Here is a 10432-nt window from a genome sequence, read left to right as displayed (position 1 = left end):
GTTGCTATATCTAATCCATGCTGCAACGACCCTTAGGTTCGTTGCTATATCTCTTAGCCTCGCTGCAACGACCATTAAATCATTGCAATACAATAACTACATTGCAACGCCTCTGGTTTGCGTCGCAATATCTAAGCTTCCATTCTCAACAACCTGGTATGCGTCACAACAGCTATGCTTCCATTTGCAATGACTGAATTTTGTGTTGCCATAACAAGGATCTATTGCAACGGTAGAGAATAGTAATAGCAATGCTTTATTTTGGTTGTGACAACATCAAGAATAGCAACCAATCCAAGATATGTTGCATTAGCCTCACCCTATATGCAACGCATTGTTTTCTGTTGGGAATACCCCACCTTGTTGCAACAATCCAAAATGTGCGTTGTGATATCTCCTACTTATCGCAACCAACAAAATTCTAATCGCGACACTAAGATTTTGGTTGCAGAAAGTCACCCCAATGCAACTAAAATCGCCTGTTGTTGCGCTAAACGTACTTATCGCAACAAAATTATGGATGTCGCAATAAAAACCGGTCGCATTAGCCAATTTTTCTGGTAGTGTAGCCTTGGACTATGTTCAGACGGCTAAAAAATCTGGCAGATCAGTTTACAAAGGGTCTTTCACGGAATGTGATAGACAATGCATCTATGAAATTGGGCTTGAAACCCACGTGAGTCATTCTATAGTGGTAACCTGTCCTACATGATCGGAGATCCCGTGAAGTAGGATGGTGAAACAAACTAAAGTCTGACTGAGGGAAGAGAACCTTTATAAAAAAGGCTCATTCCGTGTATAAGGTGCATTTCTCTTCTAATCTGTATGGCAGGTTGGTCTATACCTTAATGTATTCCAGGTGGTTTCTTTAAAACAAATGAGTTGTTTTCTTGAAACAAAGATGTTGTCCTAAAGAACGTCGGTAAGGAACACACCTATATGAGTCTGACTATTGGTCATAGTCTATGAGAAGTGGGTAATCTCTAGAAACTCATGAAAGATATGTAGTATGACTTATAAACTCCAAATCGCGGGGATGCTTATGCAGCCTAGTACCAGTGTAGGGCTCTGGTCAAACTTGTTTGCACAAGACTGGCAATTCAAGTCATAGTCCATTGTACAATTGTGAATAAGTGTAGCCTTTGTCCTAGATGGAAGTTCAACTTAACAGTCTCTACCAAATACTGGTATATCAAAGAGGGATTGATAGCATTTTCCAGTGAGGCTTGAAATTCTTGGTGGGGATTGTTGGAATATGAGGGGCTTTTTAGCCCAATTATTCAATAATTCAATGGAAAAGAATTAAACCTCACTACTAATGCTAAGGAGTCATGAGGATGTTAATACCATGTTGTAATTGAGGAGAATGATAGCTGGGTAATAAATAGTGATTAAAATAGAGGATTGATGACCGGTTAATGGTGCAAATTGATGGCCATTGTTACACCTAGAGGTGTCCAGGTTCATCCCCCCTCCTCTAGGATCGACTATAAAAGGAGACCAGCCCCTCTCATTCTAACACAACACTCTCAAGCTCTCAGGTACTCCTGCTTAGGAGACCTCTCCCTTCTCCTTCAGCTGCTTTCTGTAATCCCCATCGCTAGCACTGCGAGCACAGTTCTGGCGAGAGCAGGCCTCCGAAACCTCTGCAACACTGAGATCCTGCTCGAGATAATGCGGCAATCAGGTTTTTGGGGAGCGTCTTGACGCGACTGCTCGCTTCCTGATTGACTACTTCGTCTACTTCCCAGTGGCCGAACGAACGTCTACGTCCTCGACTTCCTGGTGGCCGAATGCCTACGTCCTCTACTTCCTGGTGGCCGTACCTGTGTTCCCCAAGTGAACATCAACATCGTCTCGACTACTTCCCGACGGCCATCTGCACTGCATTGACTAAGTTCGGCTACATCGAACAGCCCTGACCGACACAATGTCCAGTCATTGAAACAGTGCACCCGGTGCCCCCGGTGCCTCCGGCACTGGTCCCGCCTTGGGGTACACTCTAAACTAATTCTGGTTTATTATTTTGTTCATGTTTATTAGTGAGAATAATATGAACACGAGCACATATTTTGTTAGCACGATATTACTTATTTATGCTATGACATTGATAATAGCATTTGAAATTAAAATATACCAAAAACTGACTATATTTCTAACAAAAGAGGCATGACACGAGGTGAGCATGAAGTAGAGGCAGCCAAACGGTTCGAGAATTGTACAACTTTTTCAACATCTATCAGAAGGATTTGTAAGACTTCGACACGAGGGATCCTCTGTATCCCTTAAACGAGGGCTCAAATATGTTCTTCGTTACTATTCTAGATTTTTATTGAAATAAAATCTTTATTAAGATTGATTGGAATAGTTGTTGAATGAACATTTATTAATTAAAACAGGTCTTAACTTTTCATATTTGAACAAATTCGGATGGCCAATGATGCAAGGGTACACTTATCTTTTGTATACTAACATAATGCGGTTATCTGTCCTTATCGAGTAGAGTACTCATTTCTTTTAAAAGGACAAACATGTAAACTTGAAAAGTAATGCAGCTAGGGATCAAAATACTATTAGTTCAAAATAGGATAAGTTAGTGGCCTTCTTTTTTCTGCTAACCAACATAGATAAGAGGTGTAAGATGGTTATAACGCTATCGTACAGGTTTCAAAACTATAAAATATAAGAATTAAGGATAAGCTCAATGCATAGCAGGTGTTAATCTCTGTTTAACACATAGTGCCTGATTGGTTGCTCGAAGGGATCTACCGTAGGTCGTACAAGTGATCCAGGCCGCCCTCCCTTGGCAAAGTTGCGAGCATGTAGAGTCCCTGTGATTGGTTGCACCCATGTATGTAGTATGGCTCCGCGGAGCATCTGGTTGGTTATCTGGATGGCAGCACGAGCAGTAGTTTTCAGCCTAGCTTGCATACTCATCACGCACAGTGGCAGCTTGTTTGCTTGAAAATGTTAAAAATCCCTGAATGCCGTGAACCAGGCCCAGCCGCTCAGGGGCGCCATTTGCATCTCGAGGCCCAAGACCGGAAGGCCAGGAGTTGCATTCCACGAGTCCCTCAGCCGCAGCACCCCTCCCAGCTCGTCAAGGATGGTGCACTACCTGCGTTGTCAGTTGGCTGAAAAGACAACTAGGGTTCTGTTTGGAGGAGCTTAAGCTTCTCCAAAAGCTTTACTTGGAAAAGCTCCACTTGCTTCCCTAGAAAGTTGTTTTTCAGATAAATTAACTATGTCTGTTTGGGGGAGCTTATCAAAAGCGCTTGTGCGTGTCGTCCATCAGGGAGCGGAGCTCCGGCCGCGCCGTCAAGAGAGAGATAGCTCCGGCCGCGTCGCCCTGGGAGCTCGCCCCTGCTGCCGCCGAGCTCCGGCCGCGCCACTCGGGGGAGCTAACCCCTGCTGTCAGGGGAGGGAGCTCCGGCCGTGCCAGGAAGCTCGCCCCCACCGCCGCCGAGCCCCGGCGGCACGCCCAGGGGAGCTCGCCCTCGCCATCAGGGGAGGGAGCTCCGGCCGCGCCACCCAGGGAGCTCGCCACTGCCGCCGCCGAGCCCCGGCCGCGCGCCCAGGGGAGCTCCCCCCCTGCCGGCCCCGAGCCGCGGTCGGGGAGCTCGGCCCTGCCGTCTCCGCCAAGGGGAGCTCGCCCTAGTCCCGAGCAGCGCCGTGCCGGAGATGGTCGCGCGGTGGAGCTCTGGCGGAGGGAGGAGTTGGGGGACGTAGCGGTCGCCGGTGAGGGTTATGGGCGCGGTTGGCGGGGGAGAGGCGGGGGTAGGAGCACCTTCGGTCCGCGTGGAGGAGAAGAGACGGGGAAAGTATGAAAAAAATAGTTTGCCCGCAAAAGCTCGGGAAGCTGCAGGAGAAGAGCTTTTTGATGACCAGTGTAAAATGAGCTTTTTTTAGCTTTTGCTTCTAGGAGTAGCCGACCTCGTTTGGGAGAGCTTTTGGCTTTTGGAGCTTCCTGGAGAAGCAAAAGCTCCCAACAGCTCCCCAAATAGGGTCTAGAACTCTAGAAGTGTGCACAAAATCTCACACCCAAAGCCCGAACCCAAAAACTCAAGCCCGAAACCTGAAAACTCCGATGTAGCAAATGTGGAAACCTGAATTTATTACAGCTAAAACCCCGGTACCCAAATAGCCAAAAAAAAAACCTCGATAGTCCAACAAAGACTTTCAGCCCAGCCCACAGCTACAGCCCTCCTAGATACTCTGTGCGTAACCCTAATACGACTGTGTTTAGATGCGAAAAGTGTTTGCGAAAAACATTGTAGCACTTTTTATTTGTATGTGGTAAATATTGTCCTACCATAGACTAACTAGGCTCAAAAGATTCGTCTCGCAACGTACATCAAAACTATGCAATTAGTTTTTTTATTTATCTACATTTAGTACTCCGTGCATGAATCATTTGCTATATTTAATATTTCGATGCGATAGAAAATTTGAAAAGTTTGGAGAAGTTGAGGAACTAAACACAGCCTACATTCCCCGTTCCCCACTCCGCTGCCCCCGTCAGGCCGCATCTCCCTCGCGCAGCTCGCTCCCTGCGAGCCTGCTGCCTACTTCAGTCCGCGCTCGCCGGTGGCTCCCCTCCGGCCGCCGCTCCGTACGCCCGCCCCGCTCGGCCCGACTCGCGCGGCTCCCCTCCGTCCGGCAGAGGACGAAGAGGCCGGCGTGGTGCCCGCCCGCCTCCACGATGTTATTTTGTTCTTTCTGTTGGTCTCTCTTATTCTGCTTCTCAGATCTGAAATATTTTGTTGACTTCTTCTATTCTTCTTGCGTCTTAAGTAGGAGATCGAGGACAATGGCCATCTTCTCATCCGCCCACCTTGCCCTCCGCCGGTCACTAATGGTGGCGCCACGAGCTGCATCTCTTGGGGAGAGTCTTCGGCAAGCCTCAGATGGACATTTCACGGGAAGGCTGCTCCATGGCCAACTCCTCCTGCGCTGCTTCACCTCGGATGTATTTGGACCCAACAAGGTATTTCTACCTCATCCCAACTCACTTCATCAATTTCATCCTCGATTTGTTAGGTTAATCAAGCCCCAGGCATGGTTGAAATATCTGGTTTTGCGGTAGAAGAAAGTACTCCACGCATCAGGCCCATTTCTGTTTTCCTGGTAAAATAGAGGTTCCTTCAGGTGCCCCTTTTTCGAATGAGGTGCAGTAGTGCTGTCATCTTCTGAAATCAGCTTATGAGTCAACTGTCATGCTTGCAGAAAATCATTTCATCAGAAAACCCCCCTTGAAACCCCTCTTCCCTGTAGTGCCAATATTCGTTGGGAGACTTCACCTTGTCCTGCTACACATTCTTCCCAAGCAATCCTTTTCTTTGAATGAATGATCTCATGAAATTGGTAGAGCTAAATTAAAAAGAATGCTGTTTTATATCTCGCATTAGTTTATTGCGATTGAGATAGGCTGGAATAGTAGGTGAAGTTTGGAGTAGACCAAATTGCCTCGGTACCACTTTCATGAACTCTGTTTGCAAATGTACCATCAATTCCACTTGGAACTGACCTACCTACTTAGTTCCCATTTTTTACTCCATCTAACACTGACCCACATGATTGGCAATGAATGGTTCTGATTGCACATAGATCCTCTTCACCATTTTCTCCGTTATTGGTTCTCCTCACAGCTAGAGAATTGACCTCTAGTACCGGCCGGGAACCCCTCTTTAGTACCGGGCGTCCGACCGGTACTGGTTGTTCGGTACTAAATGGTCCATTCAGTATTCAGTACCGGTTGGTAAGTGGTAACACCAACCTGTACTAAACGACTTTGCGCCCAAAAAAAAAATTTGACAAATCCCTGGCAGGCCTTTGCACACGCGCATCATCACAAGTCACAAGGCACGTCAATTTTAAGCGTAATACATGTGTGCGCGGTCCGTGGGATTTGAACTCATGACCTCAAGCCTCACACGAACCTTCCTTACTATCTCACCTACACAACTCATGTGATGGAATTAGATATGCTTTCCATTTGAAGTAGTCCGTTGAGGACCATTTAGTATCGGGCCAAGACACTGACCGGTACTAAATGGGATCCGATGACCGGAAATCTCTACCCGGTACAATTTCGTGCGTTAGTACCGGATGAAAATACGTCTGGTACTAACATGTTGGACGAATGCTCATTTGATGTTGCTCCTTCACCCGCCATGGGAGCCCAGCTCAATCTTGCACCACAACTGAGAGCAGCCAGCAAGGAATGAAAGTGAGGCATTGGGCTTGGAGTGAGGAAGGAGGGACAGGCATGACGGCTGTTGGGAACATAAAGGCTGGTTGTGCTGGAGTCACAGCTGGGGGTGCCAAGGCAGGAAGAGCTGCCACAGGCAGGATGTGAGGGTGGTGTTTACAGTGCTGCAGTGGTGCTGGACAACAGTGGAGGAAGAGAGAAGATAATGTTAGGGAGGACCAGCTGACCAGGTCTGTTGTGAGCTGTGGGTTTTGAATCGTATGGCATAGTGCAATGGCGTAGCAAAGATGGGGAATGGATCAGTGGTAAAATAGTAATCTGGAGCTAAGCAGTCACATGTTTGCAAAATGGTTTGTTAAGAGTACTATAAAGGCAATTTGGCAGTAGGAGTAGGTCCAAAGTGTTAAGAATATCCTACCCAGGTCGGGTTGTGTTTGTACTGTGCATAACTTAAATGTGTGATTTATATCAAGGGGTGTGTATGTTTGCACAACTCCTTTTCTTCTATGATTGCAATGATACACAGCTCTCCTGCATGTTTGAGAAAAAAATCCCTACTGGAGGGAGTACACCACCTCACTTTTGCAATTTCATGTTTTCAAAGTAAAGTTTGTCAATCTTAGAATTTTTTATGGGTTGGTATTTCTTTTTTAGCATTTTGATAAAAAAAAGTGCTTAACAATTTGATCCCAATCTACTGACCAGAACATGTAAATTTGCTGCCAATGTGGCCAATTTCCATCGCATCATGCTACAGCTTTGGTGGTGGCATTGATGAACGTTCAGTCACTCGTGTAATATCACTATCACATATAGGTGTAGGTTTCTCATCTCCAAGCCTACGAAAGTGCTGATAAATGCACGGGTGTATGCGCTGTGAATAAAGTAACTATGAATTTTGTGTTGGAGCTTGAAATTTAGATGGCAATATGCACGAGTCAGCTACATTTTCACATGAGTTCCTATAAGTAAAATTATGTAGCTATCCTTTTCTTTATTTTCTTTAAGGAATAAATATGTATATTTCTTTGTAAACACTTCTGTGGTACTGGTGTTGACCATACATGAAGTGCTGTCCGAGACTTTGGTTAACTAAATGCTCTATCTCATTTTCAGTTCTCCACATGAATTATTAGAATTATGCCTCATTGATCTTAGAATACCGATATTGCATCAATCAATCACTACTGACCAGAATTATGACAGTAAATTTTGTCTGTCCAGAGTTTCCCCCCTTCTGGGTCTGAAATTGCTTCAGAATTGAAGGCACATCAGAATTTCAACATAATCAATTCTCTCCGTCAAGATTTAAATTCTAAGACACAATTCAACTTCAATAATGCAGATAATGGTGGGACAGCGTAAGTAGGCAACTGATATTTCTATGTACACATGTATATTTGTTTAATGACTGACAATTGTCTGTAATTCTGACTTGGCATAAAGGTTAAAGACAGCTGGTGGAGAGAAACCTTTCAACCTTGGGGGGCGCTTTCCATTTCCTACTTCGCGAATGTTTAATGAACGTGAACAATATTCACAGAAGAAGAGAGATTTTATCCATGTCTTACTGAAGAAAAATAAGACCTTTGTGACGGTGACAGATGCTAGTGGTAATAAAAAGACTGGAGCCTCTGCTGGTTGTTTGGAGGACAGAAAAGGTCGATCGCGTCTCTCTCGATATGCTGCTGAAGCAACTGCCGAACATGTCGGGCGTTCTGCCAGGAAGATGGGTTTAAGGTCTGTTGTCATGAAAGTGAAAGGGGTTTCTTTTTTCAAGAAGAAGAAGAAAGTGATCCTGGGCTTTAGGGAAGGGTTTCGAGGGGAAAGAGTTAGAGATCAATCTCCTATCATGTACATCCATGATGTCACCCAACTTCCGCATAATGGATGCCGACTCCCAAAACAACGCCGGGTTTAGTTCTCTGTGAACTGAAATTAAATTTGAGTAGGAATAAGTTGAATTTTTGAAGGTGATCTGGAAGGCTTTTGTAAGCTGGCAGGTGTTCCGTCTCTTGGCTCTCTGCAACTTGTTGGGCTATACAGCCTAGTTTCTGTCCTACTTATGCTATTCAGTGAGTTATGGACAATTCTTTTTTATGGGTGGAATGCTGATATATACCATAAATCTGAACTGTTGTATGATAAAACAATAATGTGTTTTGCCCATAGGCTATAGTTTTCCGACCCTACTTTTAACAATAATGTGTGTTACCCATAGGCCATACTTTTCCGACCATGTGATTTTGCACCTATCTTTCTATATTGGAGACTACATTTAATCCCATTCCGTCAAGGAGCACCTAGCGGTGTCAATTCCTATATTTTTGCTCAGGACTTTGTGATTTCATTTTTTGGAGAATTGGTGTTTCTATCCCTGCTCCAAAAGCTAATTGAGATTTTACCCTCATTTTTTGTAACTTTATGATTTTATCCCTGTTTTATGAAAATGAAGCTTTCGTTTGCCCCTCCTTTAAACTCTGTCAGAGGGGTGTGAAATAAATAATTTTGTTTTTTTAAAAGAAAAACCCTTCACAATAGGGTTAAAAGATAAGAATACTCCTTACCCATGAGTCCATACACTAGTCTTATCCCTTCCTCTTGTGACCCTCCTCTCCCTCTCGTGTTCCTCCTCCCCCTCTCGCATCAACGCCGCGGCCGACCAAGGGCTTGGGTGTGCGCACGGACGTGCAACAGCTAGGGGGCGCGGGCGCGCGGCAGCCAGGGGCGCGGGCGCGCTGCTCAGGCAGGCGTGCGGATAGGGCTGAGCAGGGGCGTCGTCTTACTAGAGGTGCACCGTGCACGGCGGTCAGGCCAGACCGCCAGTGCACCCGTGTTGACTTAGCCTTTAAAACTACAGGTCTAAACTGAGAAGGAAACCAGGGAGGCTAAGAAACTCTAGGATTAAAACCTATGATGAGACAAGCAATAGTAAATAAAAAGAGGTCTTGTTCTGATTGTAATGGATTAGGCCGTACCAAGGAGGCCCACGGCCAGTCAAAAGTGAAAAGCTCTCTTCCCAAACATAGACTGAGTCATGTATTTCCGTACTTATTTTGTCGTACTTATTTGGTCATACTTATTTACAACTTGTTAGCTGAATCATTTTTCTTCCTTTTCACGTAAGGTCCGAGTGCAAAAGGAAGGGGAAAAGAAAGTGCAAATGCAAGTGCAGCAGGAACAGGAGGTGCTGGATCACGAAGAGGAAGTGCAAGTGCAAGTGAAATAGGAACAAGAGATGCAAGAATGGGGAATAGGAAGAGCAAGGGATGGAAGAAGAGGAAGAGGGAGATCAGGAAGCTTGGCAGCATTGTTAGGATAGATGCATAAATTTATTCTCTATGGATATGTAATATATCTCTACTAGTTACTGCTTTTGGTGGACATGCATGTGGATGTCAACTGGTGTAACATATCTAGCTACGCATGTGTTCAACATGCAAGTTATGTAATCAAGTTATTGCTCAGATTTAATCTTGTTGATTTTATTTGACAAAATTATTCTCATATCTGATAAAATATTGTCCATGTGGTTAATGTCAAAATGGGGTAAAATCACCAAGTATTTACAGTAATGTGTTTAATGTCAAAATGGGGGTAAAAATCATAAATTGTTTACAAAAATAGAGGTAAAAATGCAAAGGTAAACTCGTCGTTTACTAGCCCATTTCACACCGTCAAGTCCTCTTGAGAAGTAGGGGTAAACTCTCTCTTCGTTTTTATAAAACAGAGGGTAAATTCACAAAGATTCAAAAAATAAAGGCAAAATCACAATTCAGGATCAAAATAAGGGTAAAATGCAATAGGCCCTTACTTTTTTTACCTCACTAAAATTCTTCATGTACTTCCAAGGAGGTAGCTGGTAAATAATATATTCTTTCCTCGCAGCATGACATCAACTTTGGAGCTTCCATGAGCTTCCATTCAGCAGGGGTAGTTTTGTATTTTCCAATTTCCCGATCATCTTTTTTTTCAAAAAAATATTATGTAATCCCAGTGGACCATAACGATACGTTCATTTTTTTTTTGTAAAAAACAGAGGCAAAATCATGGCTAAACCGAGGGTGAAACAACAAGTGATGTTGACGTGAAGGGGTAAAAGAACGCAGTTACCCCAATTCCCCAACATCGTGTAGTACTGTAGTCCTCAAAAAACGGAGCAAGAAAACGTCAGAGCATCCAAGTCCGCCTACGAAGTTTCTGGTGTTCAGCTCTCGTTGT

At 44.6% G+C, this 10432-nt stretch overlaps 1 protein-coding gene across 5 annotated transcripts; it reads left to right on the top strand.

The window, feature by feature from the left end:
• Positions 1-4474: 4474 nt before the first annotated feature.
• On the top strand, positions 4475-8398 carry LOC120682104 (probable ribosomal protein S11, mitochondrial). 5 transcript variants are annotated; one of them, XM_039963856.1, is made up of 4 exons: positions 4475-4721; positions 4798-4987; positions 7436-7572; positions 7658-8398. In XM_039963856.1, exons 2-4 carry the CDS (start codon positions 4811-4813, stop codon positions 8130-8132), a joined length of 789 nt encoding a protein of 262 aa, XP_039819790.1. In that variant the 5' UTR covers positions 4475-4721; positions 4798-4810; the 3' UTR covers positions 8133-8398. The 5 variants fall into 5 exon arrangements, with proteins under 5 accessions (XP_039819790.1, XP_039819789.1, XP_039819791.1 ...); XM_039963855.1 differs by having other exon boundaries at positions 4500-4683; XM_039963857.1 differs by having other exon boundaries at positions 4506-4683; positions 4795-4987.
• Positions 8399-10432: the final 2034 nt, after the last annotated feature.

This window comes from Panicum virgatum, chromosome 7N, assembly GCF_016808335.1.
Source record: "Panicum virgatum strain AP13 chromosome 7N, P.virgatum_v5, whole genome shotgun sequence".
NCBI lineage: Eukaryota > Viridiplantae > Streptophyta > Magnoliopsida > Poales > Poaceae > Panicum > Panicum virgatum.
This window is presented reverse-complemented; position numbering and strand designations above follow the sequence as displayed.

Coding starts and splice junctions, on each gene's coding strand:
- LOC120682104 (XM_039963853.1), top strand. CDS start 4,703: ATGTTATTTTGTTCTTTCTGTTGGTCTCTCTTATTCTGCTTCTCAGAT. Junction 4,988..7,435: donor ATGTATTTGGACCCAACAAG/GTATTTCTACCT, acceptor TTGTCTGTCCAG/AGTTTCCCCCCTTCTGGGTC. Junction 7,573..7,657: donor GCAGATAATGGTGGGACAGC/GTAAGTAGGCAA, acceptor CTTGGCATAAAG/GTTAAAGACAGCTGGTGGAG.